At 37.8% G+C, this 17,024-nt stretch overlaps 1 protein-coding gene across 5 annotated transcripts; it reads right to left on the bottom strand.

The window, feature by feature from the left end:
* Positions 1–9,988: 9,988 nt before the first annotated feature.
* Positions 9,989–16,713, bottom strand: LOC126618338 (protein HAPLESS 2). 5 transcript variants are annotated; one of them, XM_050286368.1, is made up of 18 exons: positions 16,137–16,713; positions 15,891–16,034; positions 15,714–15,802; positions 15,377–15,416; positions 14,435–14,492; positions 14,276–14,336; positions 13,649–13,727; positions 13,196–13,330; positions 12,832–13,083; positions 12,403–12,483; positions 12,219–12,319; positions 11,847–11,964; positions 11,538–11,570; positions 11,363–11,456; positions 11,191–11,279; positions 10,928–11,043; positions 10,634–10,734; positions 9,989–10,556 (listed from the first exon to the last, which is right to left on the bottom strand). In XM_050286368.1, the coding sequence occupies exons 1-18, from the start codon at positions 16,341–16,343 to the stop codon at positions 10,420–10,422; spliced, it is 1,935 nt and encodes a 644-aa protein (XP_050142325.1). In that variant the 5' UTR covers positions 16,344–16,713; the 3' UTR covers positions 9,989–10,419. The 5 variants fall into 5 exon arrangements, with proteins under 5 accessions (XP_050142325.1, XP_050142323.1, XP_050142324.1 ...); XM_050286366.1 differs by having other exon boundaries at positions 9,989–10,545; positions 16,137–16,708; XM_050286367.1 differs by having other exon boundaries at positions 9,989–10,545; positions 12,832–13,026; positions 16,137–16,706.
* Positions 16,714–17,024: the final 311 nt, after the last annotated feature.

Below are 17,024 nucleotides of genomic sequence, written 5' to 3'. Positions count from 1 at the left end.
AACCAGGTGATGAAATGTACAACCCGTACTCTAATATCATTTGGCAACTTGCCACTCATGCCACCAACCAGGTAAAGAAGGAACTCATCTTCGTGCCACCAACCAGGTGATGAAATGTGATGAAAAGTGATGAAGGAACTCATCTTCGTACCACCAACCAAGTGATTAAAGCAACTCATCATTCATTCCACCAACCAGAAGACGAGTGGTACAACTTGTACATATAAACTCCTAGCATTCACAAACAATAAAAAACTCTCAAGCTTTACAACTCAACTACGGGAGCACTTATGCCTAACAAGAGTTATAGTCACTAACAAAGTCTTATTGCAAGCCATCAATGGCTTCAGTGCATGGTATACGAAGATCAAGCTCTTTAGCCCTCTTACATCTGCTTCAGACATTTCTCCTCTGCAACAATGCAAACACTACAACTCGTAGAAAGCTTCACACACTCTTGATCAAGACTGTTCGAAGCAAATTCAATTTATATGGTTCATCCAACCTTCAACTACTACAAGGTGTGGCTTGCATCACAATCTCTTACTCAACAGTGTGGAAGCAAAATTTGTATATGTTGTCTCTCCCACATTTTCAGTGTGGAAGCAAAATTTGTATATGTTGTCTCTCCCACATTTTCAAATTTCTAGTTTTCAAATTTTAAATTTCAACAACTTCAACAAATGAAGGTCAACTACAATTCTCAAAAGCTTCACTCTTGATCAAGATAGTGTGAAGCAAAATCAATTCATGGTACCCAACAAAACTTCAACCTCAAAGCTTCACCTACAAAGCTTCAACACAAAAGCTTCACCACAAAAACTTCAACAAATGGAGGGCAACTACAATTCTCAAAAGCTTCACACACTCTTGATCAAGACAGTGTGAAGCAAAACCAATTTATGGTGCCAACAAGAGCTTCATCAATGGAAGGCAACCACAATTCTCAAAAGCTTCACACTCTAGATCAAGATAGTGTGAAGCAAAACCAATTTATGGTGCCAACAAGAGCTTCAACAAAGAAGTTCAACCACAATTCTCAAAAGCTTCACACATTCTTAATCAAGACAGTGTGAAGCAAAACCAATTTATGGTGCTAACAAAAGCTTTATCAATGGAGGGCAACTACAATTCTCAAAAGCTTCACACTCTTGATCAAGACAGTGTGAAGCAAAACCAATTTATGGTGCCAACAAAAGCTTCATCAATAGAGGGCAACCACAAGTCTCAAAAGCTTCACACACTCTTGATCAAGACAGTGTGAAGCAAAACCAATTTATGGTGTCAACAAGAGCTTCATTAAAGGAGTTCAACCACAATTCTCAAAAGCTTCACACACTCTTGATCAAGACAGTGTGAAGCAAAACCAATTTATAGTGCCAACAAGAGTTTCATCAATAGAGGGCAACTACAATTCTCAAAAGCTTCACACTCTTGGTCAAGACAGTGTGAAGCAAAACCAATTTATGGTGTCAACAACAGCTTCATCAAAGGACTTCAACCATAATTTTCAAAAGCTTCACACACTCTTGATCAAGACAATGTGAAGCAAAACCAATTTATGGTGTCAACAAAAGCTTCTTCAAAGAAGTTCAACCATAATTCTCAAAAGCTTCACACACTCTTGATCAAGATAGTGTGAAGTAAAACCAATTTATGATGCCAACAAAAGCTTCATCAATGGAGGGCAATTACAATTCTCAAAAGCTTCACACTCTTGATCAAGACAGTGTGAAGCAAAACCAATTTATAATGCCAACAAAAGCTTCAACACAAAAGCTTCACCTCCAAAACTTCACCTACAAAGCTTCAACACAAAAGCTTCACCTACAAAGCTTTAACTCCAACGCTTCACCTACAAAAGCTTCAACACAAAAGCTCCACCTACAAAGTTTCAACACAAAAGTTTCACCTATAAAGCTTAAACTTCAAAGATTCACCTACAAAGCTTCAACACAAAAGCTTCACCTACAAAATTTCAACACAAAAACTTCACTTACAAAGCTTCAACACAAAAACTTCAACACAAAAGCTTCAACTCCAAAGCTTCAACTCCAAAGCTTCAACTACAAAGTTTCACCTACAAAAACTTTAACTCCAAAGCTTCAACACAAAAGCTTCACCTCCAAAGCTTCAACTCCAAAACTTCACCTACAAAAGTTTCAACTCCAAAGCTTCAACTTCAAAGCTTCAACACAAAAACTTCACCTACAAAGCTTCAACTCTAAAGCTTCACCTACAAAAGCTTCAACTTAAAAGCTTCACCTACAAAAACTTCAACTTAAAAGCTTCACCTACAAAGCTTCAACACAAAAGCTTCACCTACAAAGCTTTAACATCAAAGCTTCAACTACAAATGTCAAAAGCTTCGCACACTCTTGATCAAGATAGTGTGAAGCAAAATCAATTCTTGGTACCCAATAAAGCTTCAATCTCAAAGTTTCACCTACAAAGCTTCAACATCAAAGCTTCACCTATAAAGCTTAAATATATATAAATATATATATATATATTTTCAAAAATTTGAAAATACGAAAATTTTAAAATTTTAAAAAAAGTCGAAATTAAAAAAAAAAAAAAGTCTAGGTTTCCTCTTCTTTGGGCTTAACAACTTTCATAACAAATATATATGAAGGAGGAGTTTTGGGCTACCACTTAGAAAGGAAAATGGTGAAGTTTTGTTACTTTGGAAATTTGGCTATTAGCAAGACACCTTATTCGTCAACTCCCTCGCCCGGAGACTTGAGGGACTCTTACCATATGCTACTACACCTCGGTACTTGGAAGGTTCACGACTACTCAGTGACTTGGATCTTTCAAGTCTCCAACCGAGAAGTTTTCCTTACTTGGGAAATTAAGGAAGCACTACCTCAACCTACATGCTTCACTCATAAAACTTCAACATACAAACTTCAACAAAAAAAAAATTCAAAAAACTTAGTGAAGAATATTTTGGTGTATTTAACACAATACGTTGAAATGAAGCAAAACTTATTTATTGATATCTTCGATAAGTTACAAATATGTACATATACATGAATCAAAATAAACAAACAAGAGAGAACCCTCACAAAGGTTGCTCAGGAGAAGTCTCAGCAGTCGGTAGAGCCCCAAAAAGAGAAGGTACTGGAGGGTGATCATTCGAAGCCTTAATACTGGGCAGAACCTCAGAAGGAGGAGGCACCGGAGGTTGATTATTTGGAGCTTCATTACGTTATACAACCCCAGAAGACGAAGGCATAAATGCCTTTGGAACAAACCCACAAACCTCTGATGATCAAGTAAAATCTGACCATCAGATTCCTGCAGCTGGTCAAGCTTCATCTTCATGTTTGTAGCATAGTCATGTGCGAGCATGTGCAACTGTTTATTCTCATGCTTGAGCCTTTTAATTTCCTGTTTGAGACTTATCACTTCAGCCGCCAATGATTCAACTTGGCATGTTTGAGCAAATAGGCATTGGACCATATTAAACACAAAACCTGCACACTGAACACTGAGAGCCAGAGAATCCTTAATAGCCAACTCATCAGACCGTTTGGAAAGTAGTTTGTTATCTTTAAGAGAGAAGGTTCCTGGCCACCACCGCAGCGGTCATATCATTCTTTATCACAGAGTCCCCAACGATAAGAGTACCAATAAGGGATAAGAAGGATGGGCGCCATATGTTGTCTTAAGGAGGCATGACTGCCTCTTCACCAAAGTTAAAGTCAAAACGACGGTCGAATGGGCCAGATATTTTCAGAAATGATGAAGGAGAAATAAGGTCCAATAAATCTCTGAAGTACAAAAATAAGGGGAAAATTCCTACAAGCAATAACTCTCCGTACTTCTTGCACACAATTGATGCCCCTATAAAAGAAAGGGCAGCATGACCGTTTGTTCAAAAATCAAAGAGGCACCACTCTCCGGATTTCGAGAAGTAGATTTTCCTGAGTAAAATATGTCGACAATCCCCACACGCAACATCAGCTCCTCGAGTACCACAGATAACTTTACCAAAAATCTCTGACAAAGTTTAGACACATAAATTTTGAAGGTCCAGCTACCCTACCATTACCCACAAGGGTAAAGGAACAACACCACTACTTGATAACTGGAAAGTCCCTATGTGTGTCAACCTCCGTGCTCCGTGGCAAGGCAGACTGGCAAAAATGCTCAACATTTACTCACATAAAAAAAAACACTCCCAACAGGTTTACTTGCTCAAAAATCGAAGAGGCACCACTCCCCAAATCTCGAGAGCCAGACTCCAATCAAGATTGCTTTCTCAAAAATCAAAGAAGCACCGCTATCCGAATCTCGAGCCAGACTCCCACTAGGATTGCTTTCTCAAAAATCGAAAAAGCACCGCTCTCCGAATCTCGAGAGCCAGACTTCCACCAAGATTGCTTTCTCAAAAATCGAAGAGGCACCGCTATCCGAATCTCGAGAGCCAGATCCCTAACAGGATTGCTTGTTCAAAAACTAAAAAAGCACCACTCTCCGAACTTCAAGAGCCAGATTTGCTTGGATAAAATTTGTCTGCAATCTTCACACGCAACATCAGCTTTTCAGATACCACAGACCACTTTTTCAAAGTGCTATGACAAAGTTAAAACACATGAAGCTTGCAACTCCCACTACATTGTTATGACCAAGAAGAGTAAAGAAATAACATTACTACTTGTTGAGGAAACTCCTATATATGTCGACATCCATCCTCCACAGACAGGCAAACCTGCAAAAATGTTCAACCCTTCCTCGTATCTGAGAAGGCACTCCCAACGAAGCCTCTTGAAATACTCAGCTTTCTTCCCCCCAATAATACATCTGCAAATCAGCCACACCAAAGCAAGAGTATCTTATATCATCAGGGTCAAAAGCAAGAGTATCCCATATCATGCTTTTTCCCTGTCTTTTCTTTTGCCCTTGTTCTTACCTTCAAGATAAAAAGAAAGAGAGCAATCAGTCAGCACTTGGAATCAAGTTTCCAGTCAGGAAATGACTGCCTGGAACCCCTTGCCTAATTACTTACCTGGCATTACTTTCGAGTACTCATCTTCAACATCTTGTGCTTCCAAAAAAGATATCACATCTGCCTGAGGAACAGATAGGTCAAGTGAGAAGGATACAAGGAAACATGTGGAGACAAACGCAACAGAACACGTGCCGATTCATCTATTACTTTGTCAACATCAAAAGTATCTCATATCATCAAGGTCAAACGCACTCTTGATTTGATGAACTTGTTTTGACCCGCAAATTCTTGAGTCGGCCTTATACTCTAGAGGAAACTAGAAAACCCTCCAGCCCAGTTCAAGAATAAGCATGTGGAAAGTTACTTCTTCAAAAGCAAAAATATCTCATATCATCTCTTCTCATTTTTCTTCTCTTTATCCTTTTTGTTGCCCTGCAAGATAGGGAGAATGAGAACAATCAGCCGGAACTCAAAATCAAACTTCTGATCTGTGACTGATTGCTTGGAACTCTGATTGCTTACCTTGTCTGTCACCTCTTTCGACAAATCTCCTCGCTCAAAAACTTGGGAGACTCCTACTATAGGGTTTGTATCACGCTTGACCAAGTTCGAAACTACAAGTAAGCTTCAAGTGAAATTGATACATTACTTTGTACATCTCCATCGATTAAATATACCAACCTTGGATAGAGGAAAAATACTTACAGAGAAGATGCCACATCTATCTATAAGACAGATAAAGCAAGTGAAAACGATACCACACTTCGATACTTAGAAGTTTCGTGATTACTCAGCGGCTTGGATTTTGCAAGTCCTTAATCGAAGAGCTTCCCTCACTCAGGAACTTAGGGAAGCACTATTTGTATCATACTTGACCAATCCCGAAACTACTGAGCACTGATCAACGTTATACCGTCAAGGATCCACAAGAGTTTCCCTCCAACCAAGAGGCCAATCACAGCGCGACACGTGTCAACACCAAGAGGTCAATCACAAGGCGACACATGTCAACATCAAAGGCCAATCACAACATAACATGTGTCAAGGCCAGAACAAAACTAAAAACTCTCTTCTATAAAAGGAGATCATTCTCCCACAATAATCCCTAATGTCATTTATACTAAATCATTCACTAATATTCACTAAATAAGAGCTTGAACCTATGTACTTGTGTAAACCCCTCACAATTAATGAGAACTCCTCTACTCCATGGACGTAACCAATCTGGGTGAACCACGTACATCTTATGTTTGCTTCCCTATCTCTATCCATTTACATACTTATACACACTAGTGACCGGAGCAATCTAGCAAAGTCCTCGCTGATTTTGTGCATATATTCATCCTAAAACTCAAGGCATCGCCCTAGCAAATAGAAATTAGTTACAAACCATAAAACAAAAATAATTTTATTAAAATAGAAAAATGATAAAAAGACACCTTAAATACAAAACATCAAAGCCTAGCTAAGTTCTCCCAATTGATCCGTTTGTTCTCCCCTCTCTAATGGCTAAATAGCCTTATTTATACTACTAGAAAATAAAATGAAAGTCTTTTAAAAACTAGGAAACATAATATAATAAGATAATTAGGAAATAAAAGGTTTCTTATTTAAACTGAAATTCGGACTTCTCAGAAAATTAGACTTTTGACCAACCCAATCAACTCTGATTTGGTACCAAAAGCTTCATTTTGAAAGCTAAAAACGTCCCTAACAAATCCTCAGAAGAAATCTTCCTCAAAATATGTCATCTTGACTAGGGGTGGGCACGAGCTGGGTCCAAATTTAGAGGAACATGACCCTACCCGTTATAAAATGTAATGGGTCGGGCCGGGTAGAGAGATTTTTAGTTTTGAAACCGAACCTAACCCGGCTCGTTTCAAACGGACCAGTCCAGGATGGGTCCACGGGTCCAACTCTATTTTTTTTTTCTTTCAAAAATACATTTTTATAAAACTGCAGTGTAGTGCACTGCAGCAGCACAGACGTTTTCAAAAATTCCAAGAGCTGTTTCAAGATTTAAGCTTCTGCACAGACAGATTACAAGAGCTATTCCAAATCAAAAAAAAAAACATAAACATTAAAACCGAAATAACATCCACATTAACATTTGCAATGACAGCAAACGTCCAACATCATTCGTCATTGAATCTGTAAGAAAAAGAATAACATCAAAATGACATACACCGCCCAATATGTTCACATTATAATTATTCAATCTGGAAGATTGTCAAGAGAAAGATAATAACTCGATAATAATTCAATCAAAATGTTGATGTGCCTTATTGTCAAGAAAGAGATAATGGATATTTATTAATCAAACAAAGAGAAATAGGTATTCTACAAACTGATCAACACAAAACAGAATCCAGAACTCAGGAATTGAGAAGAATCAAAACTTAAAGGAAATTTACCTGAAGAACTTTGAGCAAGACTGCAAGACAACTGGACAAGGGCCGCAATTGCATAATTTCTGGATTTGAATTGCATAATTCAGTCAAACTGATCAAAGCTATATGCTCGAGATAACATTCTCAATCAAATCTATCACTTGGCAGGTGTTTTTGAATTAAAAATCAGAACAATTGTGGTGAAGGCGAACACTGCTAATAATTACTAGTATTAGATCCATCAAAGAAACAAATTAGTTCAATCCATTCAAGAACTTAGCTTTTTGCTTCACTAAATTACATATATGCCAGTTTAAAGCGACAGATACTAAGAAACATCTGAAACAAAAACACTCAATACTCAAAACCATTTGAATTCTTATTACCCCATATCAATTCCACATATCCATCCACATCTCGCATGAACAAATACAAGTTTAATTCAATTAATTTTAAAACAAAATTTGATAAAAAAAATAATAAAGGGGAAAAAAGGGATTAAAGAGTAAAACAGATCTGATTAAAATTTGTAATAAAATTTGAAAAAATATGATAAATATGATGGTTCCCAAGATATCCGAAAACAAGTAGAGAAGAAAATGGGGGTTTGGTTTTTACCTGTGAGACTGAGTGCACCACAAGACTGCGCTGCGGAAATTGCGAGAGATATGACAAATCGAGAAGATGGGTGGTGGGGTGCTTGGGTTCTCTAAGTCTGGGATGTCGTCGAGGACTCGAGGAGGACAATCGAGGTTGCTGGGCCGTCATGGTGGTCGCCAGGGCCGTCGTGATGTCGGGGACGTGAAGAAGTTTGGTGATGTTCGTGTTAGGGGTGAGAGAGTGAGAGAGTGAGAGAGTGAGAGAGTGAGAGAGAAAGGGGTGTGAGAGAAATGATAGACGTGAAGAAGTTTGCTGAACTTGGTGGGTTTCAGTTTGAAATAGAAGAAGGGAGAAGACTCTGGAAGCCTGTGAAGGTTTCGAAATATGAGAGGGAACATGCCCAATTTTGATTATATTCATTATAGGAATGGGCCATCCATTCATTCAAATAGAAACGGGCCGATCCGGGACCCGTGGGTCTGAAGACTTGGACCCGCCCCGCCCCTTTTATTTTTAAAAAAAATTAGACCCGCGTCGAACGGTGATTACCCATCCCGATCCACGAGTCCTCTACCCGTTTGCCCACCCCTAATCTTGACCTCCAAAATACCTAAAACATCCAAAAACTTCAATCTAGGAAAGCTGCGTGTTGGATCTTTATTTCATTGCCACGGTTAAACAGCTTGGCAGAAAAATCTGGAATTTTGATACAAGAAAGAGTCACGAACATCCTTCAATTGGAATCACTCCAAAATTCATCCATTTGATCACTTTTTGCTCTAGAAGAAATCGAATGTCCTACATTGAAAATATATGATATAATATGGACTCATCAGTTATCCAACCGTTCATGTCTTTCTTTTATTTTGGTTGTGCGCCTGTACCCTGTGATATATATATCCAGTACTGCACTAGTAGTTTAATCCTTTTGCAATTATTTATATATTGTGCTCGATCTACAATGTTTGCAGAACTGACACCCCCGTTCCGTGGAACGCAGAGGTCCATTTGAGAGCTCACACGCCACTCAGCCACCGTCGAAACCTCTGGACTGCCTCTAAATTAATAAATTGAATAGGGAGTGTATGTAATAGACTAGCTAGATGTCACCGTAGTTGTCTTTTACTCTTAACAATTGAACGGGTGATTTGCGATTTGATCCAAACTCATTCATTATCTTAACGGGTGACTTACAAGTCTAACTGTTATCGACCTGACCCGATATATAAACCCTAATAAAAAAAAACCTTATTTTTTTATTCAAGTCCATATATGTTAAATGATCGGTATGCATGAATGTGTAAAAACTTCAAACGCAACGGAATCGAAAGTAAGGGATGTGAGTGTAAGTTCTGAGACTTCGATCATATGGGAAACGTAACACCACCTTATATCGGTTCAGAACTACTTATTTGATTACATATCCCAATTTTCAAAAACTTCACTCAATCTTATCTAAGAACATTTCAATAATTCCTCAGAAAAGAAATAGTTGTCAATGCATAAGCCGATAGCGGGTGTCAGTGTTTACGTACGTTTACTGATCTTCAATGGAGGTTTGTATACTTTGGATTTCTGGGAAAATTGCAGAGAGAATGTAGAAGATGATGATGCGTATTGAGTGAATATTCTATCATACATAGGGCTAAAGAATTGGACCCCCTTTCACTGGAAGAAGCATTCGAGCTTTTCTGCCAAGGCGTCGCGGATTATGGACCATTCTGGGACCATGTACTAGGGTTTTGGAAAGCAAGAATTGGAGTCTCCTGAGAAAGTATTATTCTTTAAGTATGAGACTATGAAGCAGGAGCCGGTTCTTTATGTGAAGAGATTGGCTGAGTTCGTCGGTCAGCCTTTTTCAGCGGAGGAAGAGAGCGAAGGGGTGGTGGATCAAATCATAAAGCTTTGCAGTTTTCAGCATTTGAGCAGTTTGGAGATTAAAAAAACCGCCCAGCTCCAAGAGCCGAATGCTAGTAGCCTCAAGTTCGTTTGTTAATAAAAGGTTCTGGGTTGACATTTGGTTGAATTTCAATGCATGTGAAGTCAATTTAGTTGTGAATTATTGACATTTGGTTGAGGAAACAAAAGTGTTCTCTCACAAATATATTGTGCTGTAACTATTTACAGATCTACCGTACGAGGTTGCGTCAATTTAGTCCTTGTACTTAAAAAATTCACTCTTGGTCGTGTCTTGTCACTTTCAATAGTCTTTTGTTGCTCTCCTTCCTTTTTTCTTGGCATGGTATCCATGACTTTCGTCAACTATCTGCATAACACTTGAATGCTTTCTTCGCCCACGCTTGTGCTTGTCTTTATGGACATGGTGAAGATGGTAGTAATAATCGCTGCCTCTTTCAAGCTGGTTATGCCTGTAATCGTGGTGAATGTTTCTTCGCTTATAGTGAGAACCATGCTTGTGGTGCGTCGCTTCATGCCCATGATGTTTAAGAGCATGAGTGCGTGGGCGGTCTACGTCAACTCTGTGCTTTCGATAATCCTTGCTGTGCTGAGTACCATCCCAAAAATGATCTTCCCACCAATCGTATATAGGATCAAAAAGTCCCTTTTGGTGTAGAAGCCACAGAAGCACAAGCACTGCACCTCAACTTAGAATATGTCATGCGCTTATTGCATCTATAAAATCATACGCTTATATGTAAGTTTACTGAGAAATTAGGTTTACCTGTTGGAAAAATTGCCAAGAGTAGACCAAACATCACAATCCAACTCATGCATATGTACTGTATGTGGCACCTGAAGTCAAAGAATCCAGAGCATTTCCTTCTGCACACGTAAAGAGAGAAATCAATGAGATTTCATAAAAATCACAAGATTGTTAAAATGTATAGAAATTAACGACGGTTATAATGCAATCCATGTTTGAAAGGTTGGAGAGAAAAGGAGTCAATCAAAGAACCATTAATTGAGAACGTGAATTTAGAGAACACCAAAGTTCAAAAATGAATCAGGCAAGTACCTGCAAGTTTTTCCAGTGACGAAATCCACCAAAACATTCCACAGATTGTTCCAAATACTTTCCATAGATTCAAAAAAACTGGCTGTGCCATTCTTTGGTGGACTAAAGGGATTACCCTGCCGAAATGAATGACTCCAGTGGTTCATTAAGCATATGAATCAATAGCCACAAGGTTTATATTACTTCAAAAGTATTCAGGCTTCAAAAAAAGAACATGCTGATATATTAGACCTAAACTGCCTCATATATTGATTCAACTCAACCTGTGTTCCATTATCCAGGACGGTAGATGTTGTAGAAAATTGGCACTCGGCTCTATCTACTTCTTTATATTCTGAGTCCTTTAGAATAGCTGTGCATTCAAACCCAAAAGTTAGTCCTATCATTATAAGTTTAGGCCATTCTATCATCTGTGTGAACCGCTGCTCATCTTACCCGCGCATACGTACTTTGCAGCTTGATCAGTTGGTGGGTAAAGTTTGAAGGATCGGGTTGACATTTCTTTTGGCTTCATAATAAAGAATTGTTCCTGCGAAACAATATCCTTTATAAATACATAGTCATTGATCACGTTTAAAACTAAGAACAAGAGCACTAGGGAAAAGCGTACCTCCATAAGGGTGACATCACTAGAGCAATCAAACTGCAAGACGGGAAAATTCATCAGATCTGAAACTGCATATTGTAACAGCCATTCACTGAAGTTGTAGACAAAAATACTTCATTGAAGCTGTAAGTAGATGTAGTAGGGCATGCTCTCAAATTCTTATAAGCAATGGTGTTTGATTTTTTTAACCTTTTAACAAATAGAAAATAAAAATTATAGAACTTAGAGGACCAATAAATAACACATGAATTTCTTCATGTGCAGTAATCACAACCAAGTTTAAGATCTACATAAAGAAAATTAAAAGCACACCGTTAAGCTATACGATGCTTCCACTTCACCAGTATTGGTGGTTGTTATTGTCGCAGTTCCAAATTGAGTAAGGGCCTCAAATGTTGGGACATTGATGCTTAAGATTTTCCCAGGACTCCTACAAATATATACAACAGCCGCCCGCGATTAGTTTTAGATGTCAAAGTTGAAGACACCATTTTATCATCAGACAACCACTAGATTCAAAAAACTTAAGCCATTAATGAATGGATTAACAGTGTAATACCCTCCCTCATATGTACATTGAGAGGCAAACAGATGCTGATAGAGAGAACATACAAAGAATAAGGTAAAGTGTTTAAGGAAAATAATAAAAACTTTGAAAAATGAATAGCCCAAAAAAGTACAAACCTTTGGTAGACATATTCTACATCGTCAGCACTTAATTCTATCAAGAGATTTGTATTAATAACTTCAGCGACCCCTATGGAGAACGAATGAGTCCCGGCATTCTGCATACGATCAGAAAAATGATAAGTAAATCCAAACTATATAAATCCTTGTGAATGTTCTTCTAAAATTGCTGAAACATAACTGGATGCTGGTTTATCCTTTCAAACCTTCCTTCCACCCCATAAAGTGGCAACTGATTCCTTTGAATTCGGTTCTGGTCAGCCTGTCAGAATAAGAACATTTTCACCAGTTTCATACCAACTATAAATAACTATAGACCAAGTACATAACCAAGACTATCTGAAATATCTCATTATACAGAAGGAAAGAAACTCCTGCTTACCTAATAAGTATCTACAATAGAACATAAATTCAACATTGTTTAAGTGAAGACCAGTAGACCAAGTATGCAACTTTCATGCACATTTTGGAGAAAAACAATTTTACACAAATACCAAGAATATCAATACCAGTTAGTACCTATAGAAATACCATTTAACAACGATAAGAGAAGACTAAAATTATGAGCATATGCCAGAAAAGATGGAGATTTCAGGCTGGATATACAAACCACCCAGTAATTCCATATTTGATTATGCAAGCAACTCCAGAGCGGCGAAGAGCAAAAGTTTGGTTGCCCATTGAAAGCCTCATAACTGACACCAATTTTGTTACATTCAAGACCGTCTAAAGAAAATCGAACTCTTTCCAGCAGCATCCACATAGAAAAGTTCCTCCCCATATCCTGGGGTTGACCAGGGCCCGGCTTCCACAAAATTAAGAGGAAACTCTCAGCAATATAAGAAAATCCTAAGATGCAGAACTGGAATTCAGAAAAAAAATTAATAGACCAGCTTAATCACTTCTAAGAACTTTCATATTATCTAGTCTCATAGCAGATGCTAATGACAATTACATCAGTGCAGCAAGCATACCTGCCTTGGGATTACGAGGTAGAAATCCTCCAATGATGGTATATTTGTGTAACCAACAAAATCTCCAATAAGATTAACTCGTAAAAAATTATCATTGGATATGGCTGTTCTGTTTTCAGGACCAACAAGCACTTCCTGGTGGCAAATAAAGTATACATAAATCTTGGTTATGAAATTAAATTGTACACTTACTATAAGCAACATAAGAGGATGAAATACTGTCAAGTAAAAGAGAATAGGGAAATTTGTTCTACAAGGAACGGAAAACTGTATAAAGTCCAGCATGAACATTAAACGAACTCTAATTTTCAGCACCACAGCCAAAATACAAGATTCAATCACATGTACAAGATCAAATCAGGTTATTTACAATGAATAATTGTTTATGGCATGAACAAGGACTTTATATTACAAGAAATGGATATGGTATATGCATTTGGAAAGGAAACATACCGAAACTGTAGAACCTGTCTTCACCTGAATTAGAACACTGAATCCCACTGACCGCTGTCCAATAGCAAAAACATGGAACCTAAATGGTTTAAAATAAATAATAAATTCACTTATTGAATAATGAAATTACGGGATGAATAAACACGAACATCAAAAAGGAAATATATTGTCCATGTGAAATTGTTTATATTCTGTAGCTTCCATCACTTGTGTTGCCAAAACAAACAATTATTGCATGTAAAATAATTTCGAACTCTCAGTAATCTTAGTTCAAGCTAAAAAGAAAAATCAAGTGTCTTCATATGATTTATAATTGACGGGTCACTTAACAATAAAAATGTATCAAATATCACAGATTCATGAAAAATGATGAATATGGTATCAATATTACGAAGAAAACAAAAGGAATATGGAAACAAATAAAATTTTACACAACTACAACTCTACTACCAAGAAAAATGACCTAGCCTCATATATTGCAGTATACACCCACCTCATTTCACCTATATTCAAAAATATCAGAGGGCTATGGCATATCTGCTAGAACTTATCAAAAATCAATTATCAACAGTCCAAGAAAAACCATAAGTACAGTGAAGAACTTAGTACTTAGTGCAAGGACCTTACCAGTCACCCGGGAAACGAACACAGTGGGCAGTATTGGCTTTTCCCTTCATCAACTTGTCAACTAACAAAGAGAAAGTTGCAAATTCAATACCACAAGACCGTAAGAGGCATCATGCATGTACAGTTCAAGAAAAAAGAAACAAATTGAAAAGCACGTACAAACATTTCCGCATGATGAAGGTACCCTCCGCTGAGGCCCACAAGGACAGCATATTGGCTACAGAGAATAAAACAGACATAATGGGAGAAGAGTGTACATCACAAACTGATTAAAGAAAAAATATATGATAAATAAGAACTATTAAGTGTCAATAGACTACAGAACATATAACTCACGACATATGGCATTCCATTTCACCAAGGGCGATATACTACAAACTGTCAGTGACCTTAGAACATAAGCTAAATAGCAAAAGTGTAAGTAATCACAGAAAATAACCATATGGAACAAACATTGTTATGGGATGTACTTCAATAGTATGGGAACATGGAGAAAGGATCAAGAATGGACAACTTAATTGTCTCGTTGATGCCACAAGGCCAAATATGTGTATGTAGGATGCTATAAATCCCCTGATCTATAGGAAGGAATGAAAGAATAAAAGGAAAGAAAAATCACAGGGTATGGATCCATAACAATTAACCCTATAACGAGACAGTGACAACTGATTAAGAGATAAATTTTCTGGACACTTGATGGACATTGAAATCACTGTTACATAGATATTGTGGACAATTTTATGATACATCAAAACATTGATTATGAGGAAATTCATCAAATCTTTTCTGTCCAGTTCGAATATGTTAATACGAGTGGGTAAGTTTCATGTGATTCCTCACTTATCAAAGCATCACATAACACATGCCTATCAAAGCAAAGAACATGTTCGAAGGACAATGTACTGAAACTGAGGTGGGTATTCAATACAAATCCTAAGGTTTACATAGTACAATGTTGTATGATCATACCATACATATTGCAGTTAAAATTGCAAGCCGGCATTTAGGAAGCAAATAAAGAAATAAACTGCTACGAAAGACTCAAAAATACTACTGGTACACATAAAAGTGATAACTTTGAAAGTATCTTAGAAATTATACCTCAGTGTGTTCAACAACGTGACCATTTTCATCTCGTAACCTACAGAACAAACAAAAAAGGTCCACTGGTCATGTTTATAGGCACGGTAAAGAAAACGACATTTGTCTAAAAGTGCAAGATACCCCCTCTCTAAACAAAATACATCTTCTTCTCAGTCAACATTTTAGTTAAAACAATTTAAATTCAACGCCTAATCCTAACTTTAACATCATGCATAATCCCAACTAACTCACACCAACCAAAACCCAAAGACAATATTTTTCTTTTTCGAACGAAAATTTTATAACTGTCAAATAAAAAAGAGTGGGAAAAAATAAAGGCTAAAAGATTGTTTGCCTCTCACATATCTTCACAACTTTGGCATCTGCATCTGGCTCGCATTTGCGGGTTTTAACATAATACTCTTCGGGTTTATAGGCGACATCCTGTTCAAATGTCACAAGAAAAAATCACAAAATGCGTTGAAATTGCATTCAAATTACCAATTCAACAATAAAATTTCGGCTTCCTAACCCGTATGTAAGTAAGCTCGTACAAGGCATAAGCTGCGGATTTGTTCACGGTCAGAACAGGCGGTATCCGGAAAGTCTGCATCTTCTGACTCGAATTCTCCTCCACCTCCACAATTTCCGCAACAATCGATGCCTCTCCGCCACTCTGCGAATCCATACAGGAATCCACTGTTACTACAACACTTGAATTTCAAAAACTGAAAATCCGAAAAGAAAGGGGGAAATGAAATTAGGGTTTTCTATTTACCGCGCCGCTAGGAACGGCCATGTTGAGGACGATCTTTTTGGTGCAGTTCAAGTTTCCGGAATCGGAGTTCTTCTCGCACTTCTCGAGCTTCGATTTCGAAAGAATCTGAACCGCAACGACTTCGTTGGGAGTGAGAAAATGGACGACGCAGATGAGGATGAGGAAGAGGAGGGTTGCGTGCCCTAATTTCAGCGCTTGGATTAACATCGTTTCTGTGATTTGGGAGTGTGTGAGAGGGGGAGACGGAGGAGAAGGGCGGTTTTTTTGGTGGGGGGTTGGTTGGGGAGGGCGGGTAGAGGTTTGGTTTTGAAACTAAAACAAACGGTTTCGTCATTTTGAAAAAAAAAAACGGTTGGATTTGGATCTGCAAAATCTTGATCGACGGCCCTGGATCAGTGAAGCGATTTTGATGGGAACCATAACATAACGGCCTCGTTTGCTCTACTGCTCTTGCATAGTATAGTATATGCCCACACACAAGGTGTGAAATATTGTAGTTTGGTCGTCAAAATTGAAAGAGAGAGGAAGCGAATGAGAGATAATGTGGGAGTGAGGAGTGAGGAGTGAGGAGTGAGGAGAGAGGAAGAGAGGAAGAGAGGGAGAGAGGTTGTTCTTTATTTTTATTTTTTTAAATTAGAGATAATAAACTTACATGTATGTGAGGTTTAAAAAAAATAGCAAAATTTTGTTTGTGAAAACACGTTAATGTGCTTAATTTTTTTGTTGTGATAAAAGACAAAGATGTCTTTTCATCCTGTTTTGGTTGACAAAGAGAGTTTTATTAATGTAGTTTTAGATGATTGTTGACACACCCCATCCCGAAGGAAGGCATGCTGGCCGTCACGTGAGAGTGACGTAACCATTTACACAGTTCGAAAGCTTTAAAGA

This window comes from Malus sylvestris, chromosome 4 (assembly GCF_916048215.2).
Source record: "Malus sylvestris chromosome 4, drMalSylv7.2, whole genome shotgun sequence".
Classification (NCBI taxonomy): Eukaryota; Viridiplantae; Streptophyta; class Magnoliopsida; order Rosales; family Rosaceae; genus Malus; species Malus sylvestris.
The sequence above is the reverse complement of the archived record's forward strand: the minus strand, read 5'-3'. Positions and strand labels throughout refer to the sequence as shown.